Genomic DNA, 25,985 nt, shown 5'->3' on the forward strand with positions numbered 1-25,985 from the left:
TGTTCTTTACAAAAAACAATATCTGGGACAGGGCGGGGCTATTTCAGAGTGACTAACTGGGTAGCAAAAGTTGTTATAAAGAGAGACACCATAGCAAATTTCTCCCACCAGTTTTGCAAGAGAGCCTAGGTTGACCATTAATGCCCTAAGATTGTGTAAAATGACACTAGACTCTTAATGCTATGTTTATTTTATTTTTCTGTGGACACTGTATTAAATTTAATTTAATAAAAAAAGAAAACAAAAGTAAAAAAAGAAACTAAGAAAGGGAGAACGCTTGTGCTGCTGCAACCTTATTCTTCTTCAAGTAGACAAAGAAACACCAGACACTTAGATCTACAGTTCACATCAGCAGCCAATACAGATTTTCACGTGGAAAGTCAAGGAAGCAAAATTAGAGCAGAGTTGAAACAATTCAGTTGCAGTTAGAGGGGTCTCAGGGTCATACTGCACAATGCTGTCTAGCACAAAGTACACCTGCATGTGCAGCAAGGCTGTGTGTGTTGGGGGTTTTGGACAAGACCCACCGTGGGGTTTTGGACAAGACCCAGGCCAACCCCTGATTCCTTTAATGGAATACCCTTGAGCTTGGAGGGGCAGGTGATGGCCGCACCTCCCCTCCCCACCCATTGCTGATCCAATGCCTAACCACCAAACCTTACAAAGTTGTGACGATTGCTACGCAGTAGGCGAAAACCAGATGACTCTGCCAATCTGCCAGATGGGAAAATTCCTACCAGGTCCCCATTGTAAAACAGGCGACCAACAACGTCCATAGCAAGGCCAACGCACCAGATTAAAGGGGTGGGTGGGTGATCCGCTGTGTGAAGGCAAAGAGGTCCAGCAAACATCGCACAGGGATTAAGTAATTTTTCGCAGCCACCCCCCAGCCAAGCCTTTGACTTTGGGGACCAAGTGACCATGAAACAACCAACCGGAGTGGAGCAGGGCATAGCTCTGCCCACACCAGGAGGTGGGAGATGCCTGGGGGCCCGAGTGCAACGCGTACCCTCCTTGAAGAGGATCTGATTTCTCTGCATTCTCAGAACTTGTGGTACTTCAGGCAACTAATTGTACTCCAGTGTAAAAGACACATTTAAAAAATAAGCACCTTGTTTTATTGTTCTTGCATGCATTTTGGGGGTGAGGAGAGGGAAGGAACAACCCATCCATTTTCATTATTCCTTCAATCAATAGCCCAACTTGCTATCAGCAGAGATGTGTATCTCCCCCTCTATGCTTCCTATTCTTTCATTTTATCTTACTCATACGTTTTTGTGTTTGAAACAAGTAATCAGCAAGTTTCTCAGAATATTTGCAGAAGATGCCATTTTGACAACACAGCTCTCCCTCCCTCCCTCCCTCCCTCCCATTGAGGACAAAGACAGGTCTACCTCTGAAAACCTTCAGCTATTTATAGACAGGGAGGTTATTGTTCAGGTGATATCCTTTCAGGTGCATGTGAAATGATTGATTTCCCCCTCCTTTGCATTTAAGTCTGCTAGCTGATCTAATTGAGTGGCAAAGCCAAAAGATAAAGAGCCTCAATATCAGCTGGAATTTGTTTTTGTTTTGAATTACAGGTAATGGGACATTGATCGGAGCATCTGCAAATGTTGTTTGTGCAGGAATTGCAGAGCAACATGGCTATGGCTTCTCTTTCATGGAATTTTTCAGGTACATTTTAGACTCGAAACGAATATGTTTAAATTTGACTCTAAAAAAGTGGGGATTTGCTCTACAAACCAAAATGAGTCAGGCAGAATAATCCATATGGCACAGGGGTGGGAAATCTGTAGCCTTTTGGATTATATTTGACATTGACTCCCATAAGCCCCAACTATCATGATGATGAAACAAAATTAAAAAATTCATCCCAGTAGCACCTTAGAGACTAACTAGTTTGTTATTGGTATGAGCTATCATGATGATGGAAGTTGTAGGTCAGTATTAACAGGTGGGCCACAGATTCCCTAGTTCTGATACAGTATTTAAGAAAAAAATAATAATAATAAAAATGTCAATGAGATATAAATCCATTTTGGTGACACAAATGGTATTTATTGCAAGGATGTGTTTGACAATTGAAATGCCTTCATCTCTCTAATGAGAATAACAATAAATGGAGGGGGTGAATCCTTTTCAGGTAATTTCCCCCCCTCCCGCATGAGTTGTTATAACACAGGATTCTCATTGCTAACGTTAAAAAAATCTATAAAATATATATTCTAATATTTTGAAAATATTGTCAATCATAAACATGGAAGGGTGGGATAGCAAATTTGCGAGATCATAACGAGGGCTGAGTTATTTACAATCTAAACTGATCTCTCTTTTGGCATAACTTAAAAGATTTTGGTGGTGTTTGGCACAGAATACCTGATTTAGTTTAATGCAACAGTCCTCCAATATAATTATGTTTATCACTGGCTTGCATCGCTACTGCTGCCTTATGATCAATGAATGCCTTAACTATGCCACACAATTAAAAAAAGCAAATTAGTTTAAGTCTGTGCTGCAGACATAGATATGGCTGTTCAAGATGGTAGACTATTAGGTGCTAACCACTGCAAAATTAGATTTGCTTAGCTGTATACAGAAGATAGCTTTTCTGAGGCCAGGGCAGTATGATAGAGGCATCATTACCCACAGTATACATTCCAGTAGTGCTTCAGAAACTTATGGAATCTGTTTAACTGTGGACAACTGTGGACCAATGAGCATGTGTGCCAGAGATTTTGCACAAATAATGCTAGTATATCCTAGCTGTTGATGTATTCTAGGTTGTGCCAAACAGCATTTGGTATAGGATTAAAGGCACATGATGAGATATGAGCTTTTTACCATATTTGCGTTTGTTTGCTTAAAAAATAACAATTGCATTCATTTATGCATTCTGACTCTAAAAATAAATAAATCGGTGCACAGTTGTTATAAAGTATGAGAGGATTATTGATGCGTTCAACGAAGCATGTTCTCAGCCATCCTTTCTAAATATACTCCACCAGGGAAATAGACGTCTAATAATATTTTGATTTAATTTTGGATGGCTGCCACCGTAAACACTTTTCTTTAGAGAGTTAAGTTCGGGCACTTGTTTCCCCATTGTCATCAGTTTTCATATGTTATGCTGAAGGTTTGGAATCACAGTGTTTATCAGATGATAGCATACCGTAATATTATAGGACCACCGTTGGATCTCTGCTTTCAGGGTATTAAAAATGTGGTGTCAAATCTTACGGTTAGCTTCTGTTTCATCACTTCCTTGGAGATGGGTGGCTGTCAGTGACAGACCCAAGTCCCTGTTTTGTCCATTTACTAGAATGAAGTCCATGCAACTGAAGCTACCCAAGCACCCTACTGGTAAGCAGTACTATCTGCCGAGAAGGATAGTGTTGGAAGGGACCTCATGGTCACCTAGTTCTGCCTCCTGCCATTGTGAAGTGCATTTTCTTTTACCCAGTTAACATAAGAGACATAGCACTACGATTGGTCCTCTATATGCATTTCTCACAAAAGGTGTAGAATACCAAATTGCTGCTAGCCTCTGCTTTAGGATACTTTCTGAAATAGCTATGCAGACAGTCAGTTTGGATATAACCTTTTCAACATGTATGCTTCCATGGGAATACTTTCATAAGTACTTCCATGGACAAAAAAACCCCATCGTGTCAGAAAAGGTGATTCTCCCCTGTGATTCTGCATTTGGAGTAAGCATGTTTTTTTGTTAAATGATGCATAGCCAAACAGTAAAGGTCATGTGGATCATTACACCAATGTGCTTGTCATTACTATTGTTTATGATCATCAGCAAAAAGAAAAGTCTGTTGAAAGAGAAAAACGGTTTTTGCTTTTAGTCAAAAGGAGGTCAACTCTTTTAAGAAATTACTCCCAAACTATGTTTTTGCATCTAACATGCAATTGTTTTTTTTTCTTCATTCAAATTATATCAACTGGTGGTGGTAGGAGGACTGATAATTAATGGGATCAGAGCCCTGCTTTCATCTTGAGGAAAATCCCTTTCTAGGTCAAAACTGCTAATATTACAACACAAGAAATAAGCATCAGATAAAAATACAGGAAACCACAAGATCTGTAGCAAAAAGTGGATGAACCAGCCAAAGAAAGTTAGCCCAAGACTGAAGTAAAAAGCTTAAAAAACTAAAACAAAACAAAACAAAACAAAAAGGGCTTCTGGTGTTTACATCATAGATGGTCAAAACAGCTCTCCTGAGAGTAGACACTACAATGAAGACAGCCCTTAAAAGTGCTTGTGCTAAGTGCATCTCAGGCTCCCCTGATGACCTTAGTGGACGAGTAGGATCAAATAGGAGGAGGCAGTCCTGTAGACATCCTGATCCCAAGGGCATGTAGAGCTCTAAAAGTAAAGCCCAGCAACCAGTGCAACTGATAATCCAGTTTGTTGTTGTTGTTTAGTCGTTTAGTCGTGTCCGACACTTCGTGATCCCATGGACCAGAGCACACCAGGCACTCCTGTCTTCCACTGCCTCCCGCAGTTTGGTCAGACTCATGTTGGTAGCTTTGAGAACACTGTTCAACCACCTCGTCCTCTGTTGTCCCCCTCTCCTTGTGCCCTCAATCTTTCCCAACATCAGGGTCTTTTCCAGGGAGTCTTCTCTTCTCATGAGGTGGCCAAAGTATTGCAGCCTCAGCTTCAGTATCTGTCCTCCCAGTGAGTACTCAGGGCTGATTTCCTTAAGAATGGATAGGTTTGATCTTCTTGCAGTCCATGGGGCTCTCAAGAGTCTCCTCCAGCACCATAATTGAGTTATATGATCCTAAAACCTGGTCCTGGTCTGCAGTCTACCTACAAGACATGTGATGTAACCAAGGCAATGTGTAACTAAGCCAAGTCCCTCATTCCTTGCAATTGGTGCGGTACTGTTGTTAACCTGATTTTCAAGGGCAGTGCTGCCCAATCCAAGAGAGGCTGAATCTACTTGGTCTTCCTAGCTAAGAACACTTCTGTCTCATCTGGATTAAGGGATTGTTATAAATTATAATGCTGTATTCCATTAAAAATGGAGTTTTTATATTTTGAAAATATGCCACCCTAGTCCCTTCCTGCTTAAAATATTTCCGGGACATCCAAGTTTTAAAAAATAAATTATAAATGAAGCTAAGGTTATAAACTGTTTGAAGATAATTGGCAACATCATATTATGTAAAATAAATAGGGCCATATTGATCTGGCAGATCAAGTTCTTCTTTAAGATGCTATTCCCATCAAGGCCTCAACTAACATACCTGTATGGAACCCTAAATAGAATCCCGTACTATGTAGATCTTTGTGGGCTTCAACTGCTTCCTCTCTCCCCACTCTATTGTGGTGGAAAATGAGGACCACTGTTTTGCCAAGCTGAAAGACTTTTCAGGGCTGTTCTTGGGTGCTTAATTTTATTTTTTACAGAGAATAGTTGAGGACTTTATTTGACACTGATCAGATGCTTCTGAATAGAAATGAAAGCTTTTTATGGACAAGATTTGTACTGCAAATATGCCAATACCTGTCTGAAAGAACATGGCACATTAAAGCCCGTACAAAGAATAACTGTCTTTATACACATCCAGCTGTGTGTATGTATTGCAAATCTGTCACGGGTCTGATTAATCGCATGCCCATGTAATATTAGAGATGTCAGAAACCCTCTTGTGCTCAGGAATAATGCTTCGGAGTTTTTGTTAAAAGGCCCTCCTGTGGGTTTATTCTTTTAGCTGTGCCATTTCCTACATTTGGTACAAGTGTTTCAAAAGAAAATTCTAGGAGCTTAAATTGAGATCAAAGGAGAATCTAGCTTTTATCATACTGAAGGCCAAGAAAATGAAAGATCCATTTCCATGGTTGGGTTAGCTGCTTGCTTTTATAAGATGGGATGAATCTACCTGAGATCGGGGGGCGGGGGCGGTTTGGAGCTCATAACAACAAAAGGAAAATGGTCAGAGACAAATCTCAACACAATCACATACCAAAGGGGAGGGAGATAAGAAAGAACTTGCTATAGAAAGAAGATGGGAAACAGAGAAAAGTATTTTCTTAATGAAGTTGCCACAGGCCAGATATGTCACCTAAAATAGGGATGGAGAGAAAATTGATTCAGTCCACATTTAAATGATAAATCACATAATATGCACTTTCCAAAACAATATATAAACTGAAACACCACCATACTTTGAATTTTGCTCTTTCTGAATTTTGTCTCCTGACAATTAATATGTACACAAATATGTACACAAGAGGAATGGGTGGTGCTGTGGTATAAACCACTGAACCTCTTGGGCTTGCTGATCAGAAGGTCGGCAGTTCAAATCCGCGCAACGGGGTGAGGTTTCGTTGTTCTGTCCCAGCTCCTGCCAACCTAGCAGTCTGAAAGCATGCCAGTGCAAGTAGATAAACAGGTACCACTGTGGTAGGAAGGTAAATGGCATTTCCGTGTGCTCTGGCTTCCATCATGGTGTTCCGTTGTGCTAGACGTGGTTTAGTCATGCTGGCCACAAGACCCGGAAAGCTGTCTGTGGACAAATGCCAGCTTGCTTGGCCTGAAGCAAGATGAGCTCCACACCCCATAGTCACCTTTGACTGCACTTAACCATCCAGGGGTCCTTTTCCTTTTACCTTTACACAAATCCGCATACTTAGGTAAAGTGTGCATAAAAATGCATATATTAGTGAAAATAACATCCAAAATTTCATTGTATTGCAAAAATGTGTCTATTAGGGAAATTGTGTTTCAGCTGTTGGTGGGGAACTCTGGTTTTTAAATTGCAAACTGATGTGGAAATATGGAGAACTGAATTTAATATTTCAATTGTTTCCTTCTGTGTGTGTGTGTGGGCACATTTGCTGCACCCTCCTGCCCTGAAAGAAAAGGAGAGCTCGGCTCTCCCACAGGGGCAACCATAATGTCATGGACTGGATGGATGCAGATGAATGGTGGGAGGAACTAGCTGGGGAACCATCACGTGAAGGAGGCTCAGAGCCCGGGGAGTGGTGGTATGACAACAATGAGTGGTCAGAGGAAGAAGACTCGGAAGAAGAGGTGTCAGAAGCTGAAGAGGTAGCAGGGCTTAGTGAGCTGGGAGAGTCTGTGGCAGAGAGGTGTCCAGAATCTGAGACAGAAGCTGAAATAGGTGAGTGAAAGGAGGGAGGCCTGGAGGCAGAAATGAGTCAGGCTGGTGAACAGTCACAGGTGTCCTCCTCTTTTCCTGCAACAAGCTCCCTTCCCCCTTCCCATCTTTCTTGTATGGAGTCTTCTTGGATGTGTCGGCAGTGGAAAAACAAGAAACTGAAATTGACAGACTTGCCCACAGTCACCTAAAAGTGAGTCCTTTCCTTCAACAACTAGTAATACACAGTAAAAACAACAAACCTAGTTTTGCGACTTAAATTCACTTTGGGGTTTATGAGGCTCAGCTTATCATTATTATGATTTTTATTTTTATATCATAAAACACCCTGTGATCTTCGGATGAAGGGCAGTATAGAAATTTAATAAACACTACTACTACTGCTGCTACTGCTGCTGCTACTACAACAACTAATGGCTGCTGTAAGATCAGCTCAATTAAAGCAAGAGTAGGGTAGCCAACAAAACTGGATTTTCAAGTTCAGTCAGAAAACCGTATTCTGCAAGGTACCTGGTATTAGGCTGAGTGAAAATTGTACATATGAAGTTCTCCTGGGCCAAATAGTTCCTGTTTCTAGAGAGGAGAAGTTATTGATCCCCTTAATGGAAATGGCAATGCTAGAAACTAAACTGCATGTGTTGCCTGAAGTGTGACTAGGTGGAATTTTGAGTGCTAGTTTTGTGCTGTAAACATCACACCCAAACTTGAAATATTCAGTTGAACTCAATGGGATTTGCTTCCAAGTAGACATGTATAGGATGGCACTCTTAGCTGACATATATACATGGGGACCCAATGTCCACCGGATACACCTGTTGTTTGGTTGATGAGGTCTGTGTCAGTTTAGAGGTGCATATAAGTCAGTGAGCTGGATCAAAAGGGTCTGCAAGCCTAATTTGGCCCAGAGGTTGATATTTCTCCATTCCTGTGTTAAATACTATTTAAAAACAAAACAAAACAAAACAAAACAAAAAACTTAATTTAATATTTCTTCTCTTTAACACAGTAACCCCAGTATTTTCTAGAATTCAGTGAAGAGCTTGTGACAAAAGATGCCCTTGAAAATGGGGACCAGATGTAGTCAGTATGTCAGGTCAGATAACATGGCTTTCTGCAGCCTACCTCTGTAATGCCTGCTGTTATGTATTGAAGTTCTCACCCTAGGCCACTAGGGGTGTTGTGTATATAGTTTCACTCTGCCCACCATGACTGCAGTTCTCACTCAGGTCCACAACATGCAAATGAAGGATTGAGAGTGCCGTTCACTGATTGAGTAGCTAGAGAGAGTTGTTACTGTTGCATGTTACTGAGTACTATATAAGCAGGCTGGCTCAGCCCTTCAGTTCAGTTCTGTTCCAGCCTGAGAATAAAGAGAGCTGCTTGGAGAATCACTGTGTCGTCTGCTATGTCCACCCACTACTTAATACCTGCTCTGCTTGGAAACACTTAATAAGATTGGTGTGTAGGAAGAGCAAGTTTCAAAATGGGATTTTTGCTTATTAGATATTGGGATTTCAAATTATCTAATATGTCTTTTAAAAATAGGTGGTGAGAGGAAGAGGTCTTATTTCTGAATTCGTTGACAGCCATAATTTATCTTGTTTGCGAGGCTGGCTTTGAAAGAAAGTGCACTCTAGAGGACCTAATGGAGTGATTAATGTTTCTGCAAATCAAATGTGCTTTGCTTACTTTAACTTGCCATCCTGTATCTCAATATACATTGTTTCTAGCTGGCATTAATTTGGCATCCAGGCTACTCAAGAGACATTGTAGTCCTCAGGGAAAACAAGGCTGATTAAAGTTTACCTGTTTCTGTCCAGCCGCTATCTGTTTCCTCTTCCTTTGCTGGCAAACTGCATGCCTTGATCTGGGCATATCACCCACAGAAAGGATAGAAGCTAATAGAGTTGTTATCTGTTGATTTAAATATTTTTGCCACTGAGTGTTAAGTACTGCACCTTTTCTTTCCTGATGGAACAAAGAGCGGCCCCTGCCCAAAATGGGTTGCATCAAATGTTAGCTCTACTCAGAGAAGACCCATTGAAATAAATGAACCTATTCATTCGTTTTGGTGGGTATGCTCTGGGAAGAGCTACCCTTGGATACAGTCCCCAAACATTCATCTGAGCACAGGTAGGGCATCCATTATTCACAAATAGACATTAGAACATTTAAAGAGACAGACAAAAGTGGATTTAGTAGCAAACTAGATAGCCGTCTCCTCTAGCCCCAACATTTCCTGATCTATCTCCCCACTCCCATATCCTGTTACAGAATAATGGGGAAAGCTGCTTTAGTTTAATATATTTTTGATTATTTAGTTGGCCCTTATCTGCCAACTGGACTGAAATATTTGACCATGGGTGCTTCTGTTGTGCAGTAACTTTTTGTACTTCCATTTATTTATTTAACAAAATTCACATAACACTTGATTGTAAAGAAACAACAGCCCATGCCTCTAACCAGCTTACAATATAAAAACCCCTTAAAAATCATAGGGGAAAGTGTATTGAAAACAGATATTAAAAATATTCAAAAGATTATTAAAATCAACACTCACTAAAATAAGTAAGTAAGACACAAGTAACTTTTGCATATCTGGATAGGCTTGCCTAAACAAAAGTGTTTTGAGGTTTGCATGCATAAGCTATGCTAAATTTCACAAATATTCAAGCTCAGTGAGCAGAACCATAGCAGAAACAATGGGGGAGGGGGGAGACACACACAGCTGTCCATCCCAAATCCAGTTTAAAGCATAAGAAAGGAGACCAGGAGAGGCCTTCAAGTTGCCCAGTGACACTTGGGCAGCAGATGCAGTAGGCCCACAAGCCACACTCTTCTCCACTATGTTGAGATGTAATATATTTGCATTTAAAATACAGAAAGTATTTATAAATTTCATATATAGATAGAAAGAAAGATATAGATATGTCTCCTTTTGTCCTGTTTCCTCAGGTGGATGTGTTTCCTCTTTTTCTGGCGACGTGATAAGCTGCCACTTTTTTCTTTTTCCATTTCCCTTTTTGTTGCTGATCCTTGTGGTTCTTCCTCTTCACTTACTGAAGGTTTGGAAAGAGTGACCCTGTGTTGGCTTAGTGCAGGGGTGGTCAACCTTTTTATACCTACCACCCACTAATTCATCTTTCTTGATGGTAAAATTTCCTTACCGCCCACCAGTGCTCGATGGAAGGAGGATTCAGCTTGTGCCGTGGAACCCCCTACCGCCCACCTAGAATCCTGAAACACCCACTAGTGGGTGGTAGGGACCAGGTTGACAACCCCTGGCTTAGTGGAATGATATAACCCAGGAAGTGAAACAATAACTGTAAGAGAATACCACCCCCCCTTTGCTGTTGCCAGTGGAAGCAGAACTTGATTAGTGGCAAATTGGCTGGGCTGCTTATAATTCAACACACAGTTCTTCTAGGCAGTCCCCCAGAATTGTTGTATAGCTCAGCATACTGTAGTGTCAGTATTAACATCCCTTCATTTGTTGCTGACTCCTGCCAAATCTTTCTTTAGGAAGATAATCTGTGCTTTTAAGTGGGTGGCCATCACTGTAGCATACCACAGTTTGAACATCCCTGTAGACCTTTGCATTTGCCCTAGTTGTATCTGACTTCCTGTTTACCCCTATTCTCAGCCAAAATGTGTGTTCTAGACATTGGCAGTATGGGCTTGACTTGTCGGGCAAATGTTTTTGCTTGTCTGCCGTTCTCATGTGTTAGTCACACTTTCCCCTCTCCCCTCGTGTGTGAAGTTTCAGACATAAACAGGTAGTGGTCCATGAGGGAGGTAAATACTCCTCGTGTACGGCGCTGACTTTAAAATATACTGTGGGGCTATGATAATATGAACAAAATATTAGAGCCTTAGGTGAGCTAACTGAAGGAAGTTCATGTAAATTGAGGGACACTTTTTTTCATCCTGAGATGTGCATTTCCTTATCAGCAACTTTCTGAAGGTGACATGCCAGGGGCTGGCAGGGCTGGAATCAAAAGGGGGAGGACCAATGGAGGTGGGTCTTACTTTTGTACAGTTCCAAAATGTCAAAGGTTTCTCTACACATGCACCTACATCTCCATCATCTGTCCAGGTTTATCCCAGTTCAAGGACACATTCCAGCTATTGCAGGTTATGGGGATGCAGCAGGCAGTCTAGAGACTGTAGCAACATATAATAATAGTGGTGTGGCAGCAGCAGAGTAATAGGAATAGGGCTGTTATGAACAGTGAAAGCTTATCCATGTGGGCAAATGGGGTGCTGCCCCACTAACCTCTACCCTCAGCCAGCCCTTCACTTGCTGCCTTTCATACCTGCAATCAGTTCAGGGAGTGGCAATGGCTGTCAGCTTCCTCCTCCTTAGTCCCAGGGATGCAGGTGGCGCTGTGGTCTAAACCACTGAGCTTCTTGCGCTTGCCGATCGGAGGGTTGGTGGTTCAAATCTTTGCAACGGGGTGAGCTCCCGTTGCTCTGTCCCAGATTCTGCCAACCTGGCAGTTCAAAAGCATGCCAGTGCAAGTAGATAAATAAGTACCGCTGCGTCGGGAAGGTAAATGGCGTTTCCGTGAGCTCTGGCACTCATCACAGTGTTCCATTGCGCCAGAAGCGGTTAAGTCATGCTGTCCACATGACCCAGAAAGCTGCCCGTGGACAAACACTGGTTCCCTCGGCCTGAAAAGCGAGATGAGTGCCATATCCCATAGTCACCTTTGACTGGGCTTAACCATCCAGGGGTCCTTTTCCTTTACCTTAACTCAGTCTCAGTAATGCCCTTGTGTCTGGGGGGCGGGGCGGGAGAGAATGGGGACAAAACTAGAATTAGTTGGTTCTGCCTGTCTTTGGCTCTGGCTCTTTCCCATTTGGTGTCCCTGCCTCACCCTTACCCATTCTCTTGAGCAGTGTTTTTCAACCTTTTTTGGGCAAAGGCACACTTGTTTCATGAAAAAAATCACGAGGCACACCACCATTAGAAAATGTTAAAAAATTTAACTCTGTGCCTATATTGACTATATATAAAGTAATTCTCTTGGATTTTCCCATTTTTCCCACGGCACACCAGGCAACATCTTGCGGCACACTAGTGTGCCGCGGAACAGTGGTTGAAAAACACTGCTCTTGAGTACCACCACCACTGGCTATGACATGTGTCTCTATTTTCAGCCGTGTATGGGATTAACAGTTTCCCAAACAACCATTGGTTTTAGAGGTTCCTGCACTGTGATGTGTGTACAGGATTTGCTCAAACCTCAGAAATTTGGTTTGTGAAGCTTGTTGTTGTGGTGGTGGTGTGTTTATGTGTGTGTGTATATATATAAATATATTACATACACCATCCTAAGGAAGACTTGCCTCTTTTCAAACAGCATGGCTTTCTACAGTGTGATAAATCTTAGTCACTTCAGAATGTCCCAACTCTACAGTTCTCAACAGAAGAAAGAGAATAATCACACTGTGTCTCTCCACCCCCCCACCCCCCATTTGATCTGGCAACTGTACCTTGGAGCTAAGTGCTGCAACTATTCTGTAGGAGGAATTCAATTTAGAAATAAAATCCACAGAAGTTTAAAATAAATTAAATATAAAATCAATATCTCAGTACAGCCACTTCTGCTCTGCTGGTTTGATGTAAAATTCAATTCCTCCCTTTTCATTCACACAGTTTTAGACTTTGTAATGTCAAGGGCTTCTGTACAAGGGGCCCATGATGTAAGGGGCTGATATGCGCTTGGGAACAGAGGAACTAGGCAGACAAGTTTTGAAATGTCACACAAAGCACTTTGATTTGAAACATCCAGAAGTTATTTGTGTGTGCATTTTTTGGGGGGGGGGAGGGAGGGTAATACCAGGAAAATCCAGTCTACTTTAAAGCATCCTGGATTATTGTTCCTAGAAGGTTAAATAAACCTTTTCTTAGTTTCCAAGTTTAACCTGCAAAGGATAGTACTCTCCTGATCTCACTAATATGAGCAATGAAGGATAATAACTAAAGTTACTAAACAATATATCCACTTCTAGTGTCAAAATCCATTCCTACATAATTGTGTTGTCTCTGTTGCTCTGCCCTTACCATACACATATTATTGGTATGATGTAGGCAGTTCTTGGCATCTAGAGAAAGTGTTGCCAATGTGGAGCCCCTCAGAAGTTGTGGACTACAACTCCCATCATCCTTGTACATTGGCCATGCTCAGTGTTGTAGTCCCAACAGTATCTGGGAAGCTCTGCATTAGCTACTCTGGATTTAGCTCAACCACAGGGAATATTCTTAGGATTTTCTTCATAACCAGGAGGCATCCTTGACAGCATCTTTTCTATAAAAAGTTACAGGTCAGGATTTGCTCTACGTAGCTTATGGTGTCATTCCATGGCAAGTCACAAAGTCACGAGAACTTCAGGTTGGTCAGCTAGCACCTGCTATTTCTTAACAGCCCTCATTTTACTAGCCAAAAAATTGCTGCCACTCTATATAAGGTTTCCTCTCCTAAGCCAGCCTTTAGTTATTGCTCATCGTTGTTTCCCTGTATTATTTAATCCCATGAATCACTTAAAAACAACAACACCACTTTCCCTGTTTCCACCAAACTACTGAAATAATCATGGGGAGGGTCCTGCTGTCAGCTGTGGAACTTGCACTTCAGTGAATAGATACAGAATTGCCTGCCTTGTTAAAAAGAGGTCTTGTATATTGAGCAGCTGCATTGGAAAAATGGCTGGGATCCAGGTAATCTTTGGCTGCTTTTGCTGAGGTTTTAGTCTCTTTCCTTTCACCCTTAGTTTAATTCTTGGTCCATTGTCTACTTACTGTAATTGCAAAACATTACAAGATGAGACTAAACCCCCATGTCTTTGAAATTTGGGCCTTTTGGGGTTGAGATGTACCAGGTAGGATTTTCAACAAGGTGAACTTGTGGAGTATTCTCCACCCCCCACAAAGCATTATCCAGCCCTCACAAAGTAAGTCATATCAACTGCTGTTAAAGTGCCTTCCCAGGATGTACATGAAATCTTAAATTCTTTTCTTTCAGTGTTCACACAGATACTACATTAATCTGCAAAGCTTTAAAGACACGGAGCGCTTATGTGATAACATCTTAATTCAAACATTCTTTTTATACCTTTGCAGTTCGGATTTAGAAATTCCTTCCACAGACAAAGCTTCACCCATACTTATAATAGCTGTCATGTGTCAAAATAATAATTACATAAATCACACTGAGTTTGTATAGGGTTATGTTGTTATTAGGAAAGCATTAGACGCACACAACCATGCCTAATAAATAAGGGAAATGTTGGAAGCCCTGTCAGTTTATGTTTTCGTGAAAGCCAAACTTGCCTTAGCTTGCTGTGAAAAAAACAAATCAGCTTGCATGAAAAGAGAGAGGGGGAATAGCTCGGGGGAGACTTGCAAAGGTACTTTTAAGAGATCATCTTGTAAAACATAATGATGAAATCTTTAGCAGCAAGAAAAACATGCCTTTACCCTGAATCATACTAGTTAGAGACTATTTCCCTCTGGTGTATCTTAAAGTTATATTATTCATGATCTTTTGTAATTGATACTTGAAAATGATGTAAGACTCAAGGACAGATTTAGTCCTAAGATTTAGTAGCATCCAAATAAGTTAAAAACCCTTTCTAGTAATAATCTCCTTAGAAAATCAAAACGGTTTATTTCAGCCAATAAATCAAAATCTATGTCCTTGGCCCCAGAAAAGAAATCCTTATTAAATTAGTTAAAGAAAAACAAGATACAACCTGGAAGCTGTTGTTAGCACAGAATGAGGTTGCTAGGTTGGTGAGTGGGATCATGTGTCATTAGTTCTGAAAATGCTGCATTGACTGCCCGTGAGTTCCTGGCCTAATTCAAGGTGGTCTGGTGGTCTATCTATCTATCTATCTATCTATCTATCTATCTATCTATCTACCTGTCTATCAGATTTATACTCTGTCCAACTTCCTGGAGGTGCCCAGGATGGCAAACTGATCCACATTTAAAAACAAAAAAGCAAAACAAGAACATTCTAAACAGTCAAAACTTCCTAAAAACATCTAAAAGCAGTTACACTTAAAAACACCATCCAATGATCTTGAGGTTGCCAGGAATGATAACCTTCAGCCACCAGGTGCCTGGGTAAACAAGAACATTTTCTTCCCGAAAGTGAATGATGGAGACACTAGCGTAGACCACCAGTACTAGTGTTCAAAGCCAAAACAGGTTGGGACCAAAATAATTTGAAGAACGCCTCTCCCCAGTATCAACCATCTCAGCTTCCTGTGATCAGTGAGAGAGGCCAACACTAGGTGCTGCCCGGTTGGCACTGAGCAATGACAGAGCCTTCTTGAGAGCAGTTCCCTGTTTGTGGAATGCTGTTGCATCTCTCTCACTCATCATGAACTTCCAGGAGGAATTTAAAAACACCCAGGTATTTGATGGCTCAGATGTACTATTCTTAGTAACCAAAACAGGAAATGAAACCCTTGATATTCTGGCTGATGTTGTTAGGTCCTGTTGATGCCTGAGTGGATATGGGGACAGAGTTGGCATGTGGGTTTGTTGCAAGGTTTCTGATGTATAGGTTGCTGCTGCTGGTGATTGGGGCACATTTTAGGCTATTTCTGCACTGCAGCAGAGTTGCAGCACACATGAAGAAGTCCTTGCTGTACGTATGGGACTTTAAATGTGTTCAAGTTTGTGTGTATCCTGAGAAAGTTGCTGCAAACTTACTGAGTAATGTGTGGCGCCCAAAGGAACAGCTGGAAAATCCACTAACTAAAAAAAGTCCTTGACCTGCTCGGTTACACCAGCATATGGTACATAAAACTGCCTCTAGGCACTTGCAGTATAGGTAGGCATGCACAATTGACTGCTTAAGTATTAAATATCTGTCTTGACTATGCACTTCTAGGCTCCTGGCAGTTCATTTTTGAGTCACAACATGTTCCAGTAGTATTGCCCCCTTCTTTGGGGTTTTTCTTTTCCTCTGGAGCAAGAAAAATATAGTCTTTTAAGTGCACTCAGCTGAATGAAGTATTAGAAACAAGTAGATACTGTATAGACCAATCTTAGTTTTAGAGGACTCAGTAGATTTCCACAATATTGAAACTCGGGAAAAGCTACTTATGGCAGATAGCTGCCTGGTAAAATTGCTTGAAGAATCCCTAAAGCCGCGTGTGATGGAAAATATAACCAATGGCTGCAACAGCTTGGGTTTTCTTCCCCATAGCTTTCAGGTGAGCTACGGCATCACATTTAAGATAATCTGAAAAATTCTGCACTGTTTCAGACTGTGTCTAGGAGATTGGTGGGATGCTGAAGTGTGATATATGACATAACATGAATTAGTACCCTCAAAATGCAGCAGCTGTGAGCTTATTAGGCCTGTGCATGTTAAGGAGGGTCCACTGCATGCTGTAAGGATCCCCATTTCTGGCCATTCTGTTACATAGGGACGTGGGGAGATGCCCTTTACCAAATCAGACCACATATGCTCAGCATTGCTCACAATAACTGCCAGTGACTCTCCTAATCAAACATATTGAGAGTAAAATAAATAACAGTAGTCCAGGAAGGTGTAGTGGTAAAAATGTATTTGTGTGCACCATCTGGTGTAAATAAGCCAGTTAATAAGTCGAGGAATGCCCTCTGGAAAACGTCTAAGCAATTGAGACTAGGTTTAGTTCATACCACATTCAACACTCTTCTAAAACTGTTCTATAACATTCAAACTTGCAGTATGAAATCATTATCCATCACAGCATTGGGTTTTTATTTGGTAAATTATGTATACTTCTCTGAAAACGTATAATAAATTAATTCGGATGACCAATGGCATTCTGTTGAATTACGTTCTGTACTATCAAATTCTTGTTGCTTTGTGCACATGTTTGAATCACAATTTGCTGCGCCTTAATTTTTAACTTCATCGTTATCAGCTGGATTCATTCATTTTGTATGGGGACTGCAGATTTTAATTTCACACTAAGGTCATTTGATTCCCCAGCTGCAGTTGCCATTTCATCATCGCCTTCTCTTTTTTTGCTTGCTTGCTTTTGAAGTTGCACATACTGTAAGTTTCTTCATGCTTTAGCTTGGTGCTCTTGTACTATGTTTGATTTCTGAATCGCATGAACTGCATTTTTTTTTAAATTATTTGTGAAACTTTTAAGAGCTTTCAGATCATTGTGAATAGTGTTACCAGGCATCCTGAGCTGACTTGCAAGTCTCCAGGTTTGCCTGGTCCCCTGCATGTGGCAAGGGGAAGCCTTGAATCTCCAGGTGCCTTAGAAATATTATTATTATTATTATTATTATTATTATTATTATTATTATTATTATGCACACAGCTTGCAAGCATAGATGGTGGGCTCATCCACACTTCTGCTTATCACACTGCTTTAGGGAAACCCACTCTTGGTTGCTGAATTGGAGCAAAAGTTAATTGGGGCAAACGTTAAACTGGGATTTCTGCACGGATTCAGGGGTACAGAGTGGGTTTTCCTGGGGAAAGTAGTGGGGCAAATGGGAAACTGCTCAGATCAGACCCATGCCTAGTAAGCACATGCAATGCATGTAATGTCTTTCATTCTATGGTTGTGTGGTGTGTGCTGATATTGTATTGTGATGGCTATAAACACAATTAAAATCTATTGATTGATAGTACGCACAGGAGAAGCAGAAAGCCTGTTGGACCCATGCTTTCCAGGCACAGGACAAGTGTAGTGTAGACGAACCCTTTCCGGAGGATATTTCCTTTTCCATTTCCTTCTCCCCTTTCCCAATTAATCTCCATCGCCAGGACTTAGTGGCGGGAGGGAGCGGCGGAGAATAAAAATAACTGGGCTGGGCTCAAGAGGGTTATGAGTGTGCATAACCCTCTAACCATGGCACTACACTGGAATTTAATGTGATTATTTTTTTTTTAAAAAAATAGCATTGACTACGCCTCAGTACTGAACTGGGCCCCTGGTGGCTAGGGAGGGAAAGCTTGACTTTTTCCCCTTACCACTGTCCTGACAAAAACTGCCCTCCTTTCACATGGGTACCAATAAGAACACTTACCCACCAGAAATAATCAGTGTTGTGGGGTGGTGGCAGGATGAAAGAATTTCCACTGGAATCATAGTAATGAGGAAAGTGCTCAGTTCCCTCTTCCTGCCTACTGTGGTTCTGACCCTGCTTCAATAACTGTTTTTTGTTTGAAAAATGTGCATGTTAAATGCAGTAACATTTAGTGATACACGTTGATTAGCCCTTATGACATTCCCTAAACAAAGAAAAGCTGAGGCAGAGGTAGATATCCTCAGGCAGCATATTATTCCAAAGAGCTAGAATTGGGCCCTGCTTCACACCGCAGCAGATTTAACTACTTTGATGAAAGGAAGTCAAAGCAGGTCCTCCTTTGAAGTTCTTAAAATCTCATGCTGGAACATGCAGTCCCTGGACTACGCTGTGCTCAGGGTGCATAGAGGTTCAAAGGATGAAACCAATATTTCAAATAGTACCCGAAGCTAACTGCAAATTCCTTGCAGCTCGCCTAGACTAGAGCACACCTGTTCCTAGCTCCCTATTCTTCTTGATGGGTGTGTTGTTGTGCTTTGCACCAGCTGTAGCTTCTGTCCTGGGCATCCTCATGGAGAGCACAATGCAGTAATCAATCCTCTTGGTTACAAAAGCATTGCTGTGCATAACGGAAGTCACAATCTACAACCTTCCCCAAGCTGATAACAGGTCTTGCCAGCCCCTGGCAGCATGGCAGTACTGCCAGAGAATATGGGAGTTCTGGTTTGGCAACATCTTTAAGGATGAAAGCTCAACACCCAGGCAGTTTGCTGCTAATTTTAATGACAGTTAATTTTGTTATTTAGAGCTTGGTGGTTTTTTACATGACTGTTCAATTGGTGGTCTTAATGACATAGTGAAGAGGGGTGGTTTTTTAAATTTTGATTTTAGTGTATGATCACTTTCAGTGTATGGCTGTATTTTATAGTGTTGCATTTCCCCCCTCATCTGGTGGATGAAAAGTGCATTAGGACTTTAGAGAATAACAATAACAATAATAATAATAAATTTATACCCCACCCATCTGACTGGGTTTTCCAGCAACTCTAGGCGGCTCCCAAAATAATAATAATAATAATAATAATAATAATAATAATAATAATAATAATAATAAAGCAATAAAACATCAAACATTAAAAACTTCCCTAAACAGGGCTGCCTTCAGATGTCTTCTAAAAGTTTGTTTCCTTGACATCTGGTGGGTGGGCGTTCCACAGGGCAGGTGCCACTACCGGAGAAGGCCCTCTGCCTGGTTCCCTGTAACCTCGCTTCTCACAGTGAGGGAACCGCCAGAAGGCCCTTGGAGCTGGACCTCAGTGTCCCGGCTGAATGATGGGGGTGGAGATGCTTCTTCAGGTCCCCAACCTTTTTAGGCCTGTGGACACATTTGGATTTTTGAGTAAGTGCCATGGGCACTACCTACTCTGGTCACTTATCTTCCCTCTCCCTAGATCGGTCCGCCTTGCAAGACACAAAAAGAAAATGTGCATGCATGTGTGTGTGTGTGCACATGCACGTGCACGCAAACAAACACACAGCTTTTCCAAGCAATCTGAGTAAAAGTCAGATCCAGGAGAATTAATCTGAGCCTCTGAAAGCACATAGGCCCAGAGCTGAAAGAGTAAGTCCTCCTTCCAACTTCCTCCTTTAGCTCTATGTAGTTTTTAAGAGAGAAAATAATCATGCTCACTATCTCATGACCAATGGGATGGTGATGGTATATTTGTCTCAGAGGCCTTGCTTTGCTCTAAGGCAGGCATGTCCAAAGTTCTCCAGTTGGTTTAATCCTACCCCTGTGGCAGTTTATTTCCTGGGGTAAAATCCCGCCCCAAAGGATTCATGAATGTTCACTTCATCAAATCTGGCCCTCTTTGGAAAAAGTTTGGGCACCCCTGCTCTAAGGGAAGAGCTGAAGGGCATCTGTCGTTGCATCATTGTTCACCTGGGCACCATGTTGGTGACCGCTTCTATATGATAATGATGATGCTACCACCAGGCTGGGGAAGGCTAATCTACAAATTAGATGAAGCAGGTGAAAATGTCCTTCCCTACCACTTGTAGTAGGAAACTGGTGGCAATTTGATAGGAACAGCGTGCAATGGGAAATGCTTTCATGATAGAAAGCTATCTGTGGAAAAGAAGAGTGGAAGTGATAATGCTTTCTGGGTAAGAAAATGTGTGCATGATGTCATGAGGCCCAAAAGCTTACTGTCTTAATTGGAAGCATCTGGCAGCTGTACTTTCTCTAGAAGGTCAGTATAATGTTTAGCACATATTTTGTCTGAAAAAAATGAGTGCAGATTTCAACAAAATAAATCCAGCAGGATTTTCCAAATTTGAAGAGCAAAACCTAGCTTTTAATTTGCCTTTCTTGAGATCTATTCTTCCACCCCCCCCCCCACACCCCTGATGTGTGGGTTATTGCTAACAGCAGCTAAATGTAAAAATCTGGGCACAGACTCAAGAGGCAGAAATCCAGAAGTAATTCTTGTAATTTTAGCAATCAGAGCAAAATAGGATTATAGCTTTTATTCAGTGTTTTCAGATCCTTGGTGACTGCCATGTATGATTACTGGTAGGTGAGCATGCAGTAATTCTCATGCAAATCTAGGTTATCTGGAATCCACAGCAATTTTGATGTGGCATTAAGGATCACAAAGCAAATTTAGCCACCTGCTGTGTCTGGAACAACAGGTGCCCAAAATTTAGTGGATGTTCTGGACATCTCTAAAATGTAGGGGGGGAATGGTCTGTCTGTATGTTGTTGGAAAGAGGTGTTTTATGAGATATGTCTATGATTTGTACTACAATTTGATATATGAGATAAGAAAATTAGAACATACAAAGAGCCCTTCTGAATCAGAAGCCCTTTCAGTCCAGCATCCTACTCTCAGAGCATAGATGCCCACATCCCATAGATGCCCATGGGGAGGCCATAAGCACCAAAGCAGTCTCCCTATTAGCAGATCACTAACAACTGGTAATCAGAGACACACTGCATCTGATTCTGGAGGTAACATAGCCATCATGACTAGGAGTCCCTTCATAGCCTCATCCTTCATTAATTTGTCAAATCGCCCTTTAAAGCTATGGGTGGCCAACACTACATATTCCAAGTCTCATTTGGGATTATTCCCTCCATGCTTGGTAGCTTCATCCACATTGTCAAGGGCTTGCTTCTCCAGAGGAGAATTCCAGCAGAACAAGGAGGAGGATGGGATGAAAAACCTCTGTCTGGGGATCCAAGCCTATGTTTGCTTTTCCTGTTTGCAGTTGTTGTTGTCAAGACAATGGCACCACAATGGCTTGAAATTTGGATCTGAAAGCACATGCACAGAGGCTATCTTGGTCATTTACAGTGCATACATGTATAATGCTTGCTTGTTTATGTTGCACATAAACTTAATTTTATGCTGCACAAAAAGGAAAGTTCCCTGTTTCTTCCTCTTCCACAGCAACCTCTGAGGCCCATCTCATGTTCTTTGCAAGGGGTCCTGAAACCCCAAGCTAGTTTTTTTCAGCAGCCATAGGTGACTTGCAGAGAGGAGAGGAAGAACTGGAAACTTTCCTTCTATGAATTTGCTTAAGTTAATTTATCTTAGGATCCAGACCATAAGTTGTAAAGTATAGTCTGCTGTATGAAATGCTAGAAACAAGTAGATACAGACTCATTTAAGTTTTAGTAGATAATGTAGATTTTAGGAGTATTCAAAATGTATATAGCTGCTTTTTGCAGATAGCTACCTAGTAAAATTTCTTGAAGAATCTCTCACACCAGACATTTTGTGTGTGTGTGTATGTGTGTGTGTGTGTGTGTGTGTGTGTATGAGAGAGAGAGAGAGAGAGAGAGAACAGAACAGTGATATACAATGAACGGACTGTCTCTTTCCCCACTGCCCAGCTTTTAGGTGAGTTATGGCACACATTAAAAAGTAATCTGAAGAATTCTGTGCTGTTTCAGTCTCTGTCCAGGAAATTGGTTGGGCTTCAAGGATTGATATATGTAGCATAAAGTCTTATCCTCAAAATACAGCAGCAGTGGTTTGTTGGCTGCGAGCATATATTGTATGTCAGAGGGCTCATGGCTCAGGGTAAAAGCCTAGATTCAATCCCTGTGATATTTTCCAAGTAGTGCATCCGAAGAGAAGGTCTCTGCCTGATTCCTTGGAAAGCTGATGTGAGTTAAAAATAGTGGAGTGGTGTCATCTAGATACTGTTGGTCTACTCTACATCTTCAATTAGCTTCAGCTAGCATGGCCAACGGTTAGGGATGATGGGAGCTGTTAATCCAGCAACATCAAGAGGGTACCATGTTGGTTGCTCCTGGATTAGATGTACCAGTGGTAAGGCTCAGCAGAAGCCACTGAGGATGCACACATGTCTAAAACACGACCCGGGAGACCCTCAGGTTGTCAGGTACGTTTGGGTTTGGTAGAAGGACACATATACAGGTCTGAGGCCCCAACTCTTTGGCAGCATAAATTCCAAGACCAGTATCAAAGGTTAAAGCATCAGGGGATATGAAGTGGATGTTGGAGGATGGAGAACAAGCAGACAGTGGGATGGCGAACCCTTCACCCTGCCATTTGTTGTTGGGATATAGCTCACATCATCTCTGACCATTGTTCATGCTGACTAGGGTTCCTTGGGAATTGGACCTTCCCACAACATCTGAAGGTCCCATCCTCAAATGATACAACTGGTTGTATATCAAGGCAAGGCATCATAAGAAAAAGAATTCGTGGCACAACCGCCAATAATTTTACATAAATTTACATCCTCCCCCTCCATGTACATTGCTTTATTTGAATGTCGTTAAATGGCTATGGTTTGCCTTTTTGTTAGATTTTCCTCTCGTCTCATTTGGTTAAAAAGAAGAAAGCATGCTTTAGAAAAAAAAATGTAGGCTATGAGATAGACGGCAATAATTTTTCTTGTGTGAAAAGTAGTCAGATGTAACCATTTAATTAATCTTAAGCTCCATACAGCCACCTCTCTCACATTTGAAAATAGTGTTTAATAATTGCATTATTTTAGTCATAATTTTGTGAAAAGATAAAGCAGATTACCATTTGGAAGCCAGGAAGTGACCTGTGAGATAAGGAAATGTAAGGACTTTGTACTTAAAAATCACTACATGTTTCAACCGAATAAAAAAGCACAAAAACTGTACTTAGCAGTAAAAAAGGCATAAAAAGATGAAGCTGCTTAATGATTAAACCAGGTGACAAACAACTTTATTCTCATTAAAATTACTTGAAGTTTATGTAATTAATTCAAATTATGAGAAACATTGGCATCACATTATAATTTAATTTATACACTACTTAGATGCCAATATCCAAACACATAATTAAAATAGATTTTCCAGAGTTAAAATGATGCATGCCATTTTTATATAGCTTTCCTCTTAAAACTAAATTAATCAAAACTCCGATTTACAGAGGCCTGAAGGCTATAAATTTTTATTCTTTGTCATGAAAGGCAAATATCCTAGGATCACTTTATGGTCTAAAAATACATAAAGGTCTCTCAGAGTGGAATATAATCAATGAAACAAAAGGCAGCAGGATTCAATATGATCATCTTTCCAGACTTTATCTGTTTGGTCCAGTCACTCTTAATAAGCCCTGTACAAATTTTAAAAGCATATCTCTCTTGCAACATGGTGACGAGGCCTTTGTACAACACCAGACCCTCCAAGTGTCCCTATTTTCCAGGGACATCCCTGATTTAGAGAAGCTGTCCCGGTTTCTGATTTGATCTTGGAATGTCCCACTTTTCCTTAGGATGTCCCTATTTTCATTGGAGAAATGTTGGAGGGTATGGAGTTATCCGACCCCTGAGCCATCTGAAGGCAGTCCTGTACAGAGAAGGTTTTTATGTTTAATGGTTTATTATGTTTTTTATATATGTTGGAAGCTGCCCAGAGTGACTGGGGCAACCCAATAAGGTTTATGGGGTATAAACAGTAGCATTATCATTATGGAATGGGACATCCCTATTTTGATTGGATAAATGTTAGAGGGTATGCAACACACCCTTTAAGTCCCCTTGCTTTCCCCCATTTCAGATTCCTCCATCTTCTGCAGCATGTGAAAGAAACTAGTCTGTTTGGGAAGACACCAAATCAAGAAATAATCTGACATGTGGAAGGGTAGATCAGAGCTGGGGAAACTTTGGCGCTCCAGATGTTGCTCAACTATGACTTTGCATCAGCTCCAGCAAGAATGTTCAATGACCAAGGATGACAGGAGCTGTAGTTCAGTAGCCTTTGGAGGACCAAAGGTTCCCCACAGCTGGGGTGGAGAAACATCTGGGCAAACCTTTCAGAACTCTTGGATAAATGTGATGAAGCAGAAGAAACAGAAACTGATAATGATAGTTTGGAAAACTAAAGTGATTAAATTTCATGTGCTATTCCTTGAGTCTAGGTCTCACCCACAATTTTTCTCAGCTCTTTTAATGGAAATGAGTGCTTTATGTCGGCTTGACATTGTAGAGGACTGGAAGAGACATACAAATTTCAAGAATATATAATAAATTGTGTACTATAATGCTAATGGCTAATTCCATTTTTATAGGGTTTTTTTTTTTGCCTTTTCTTTATAAACTGGCAAAACCAGAGAGACAGTTCGGCAGTTCTAGAATTCTTCTGTTGAGGAACACCGGTAAACCTAGTACATGCCTTGGTGACATCTAAATGAAATCCATGAGTTACTGTGTTCCAAATTACTGCCACAATCCAGCACAAGTTTGCTAAGGCTAAGCCCCTTGAAATCAATGGTACTTTAGATGAGACTAATTCCCAGGACATTGTTTTCAATGGCTACATTTTGCCCACTTATAGTTTTTAGAGAGATTTGATGGATTGTAGATGTATGAATGACTCCTGCATCTGTAAAACTCTCTTCTTCAGATTTAATGTGAAATGTGCATTGCCTTCTTATTCAGCATTTTTAGAAAATATAGGTGATACCTTATCAAGTCAAACGCAGAGTAAACCAGTTGAAACCAATGGACTTTAGCTACTACATTGATTTCAATGAGTTTACTCTGCCTAACAGTGGATATCGATTATGTGATTAATAATACCTTGGGTCTGAAAGTTACTATGTGTATTTGTCGCTGATTAATTAATTTAGAATTTCAGCAAGAAAGTGATGTTTCTTCAATTATTTTTTCTTGTTGTTTCAGGTTGGGTTTTCCCATGATGATTATGAGCTGCATCATTGGAATGTGCTATCTCCTTGTTGCTCACGTTGTATTGGGTTGGACCTAAGAATGTGTATATTGATTATATATACTGAAGACCAAAAGACGTTTTTCATTCTTTTCCAACCTCTGTTGCATTTTTACAAGGCTGTATGAAAAAAAAAGCTTTTATTATTATTTTTTGGGGGGGAATCATTCACGCTGCTACTCCTGTCCAGCTTTCTGTTATGAACATGGGAATTCATCCGATGCCTATATGGAATTTCTCCACTTGGAAATGATGCCCACATTCATTTCAGTTGAGAGAACCAATTTCTGTGCACATTATCTTTGTGTGTGTGTGTGTGTGTGTGTGTGTGTGTGTGTGTGTGAATTGCCTACCTCTGCTGAAATATTGACAGGGACCATTGTGAATGCAAGAGAGAGATGTGCTCATATCTAATGCACAGGAACCTCTGGGCCACAGCTGTATTTAATAACTGGCAGCTAAACAGCTGAGACACAAAATCAAAAGCATCTCATAATGCACATTTTTGCTGGGCTGTACCATTTTAGATTAAAG

General features: G+C 41.0%; 1 protein-coding gene across 1 annotated transcript in view; it reads left to right on the forward strand.

Moving 5' to 3' along the window:
• OCA2 (OCA2 melanosomal transmembrane protein) overlaps nt 1–25,590 on the forward strand; it is a 137,808-nt gene extending 112,218 nt beyond the window's left edge. Inside the window, exons 23-24 of the mRNA XM_033147523.1 lie at nt 1,584–1,677; nt 25,406–25,590. Of these exons, the coding sequence (XP_033003414.1) occupies nt 1,584–1,677; nt 25,406–25,490 (179 nt within the window). The 3' untranslated portion in view covers nt 25,491–25,590. The remainder of the gene's footprint in view (nt 1–1,583; nt 1,678–25,405) is intronic.
• The last annotated feature ends 395 nt before the right edge of the window (nt 25,591–25,985 follow it).

Source organism: Lacerta agilis, chromosome 4 (genome assembly GCF_009819535.1).
Source record: "Lacerta agilis isolate rLacAgi1 chromosome 4, rLacAgi1.pri, whole genome shotgun sequence".
Classification (NCBI taxonomy): domain Eukaryota; kingdom Metazoa; phylum Chordata; class Lepidosauria; order Squamata; family Lacertidae; genus Lacerta; species Lacerta agilis.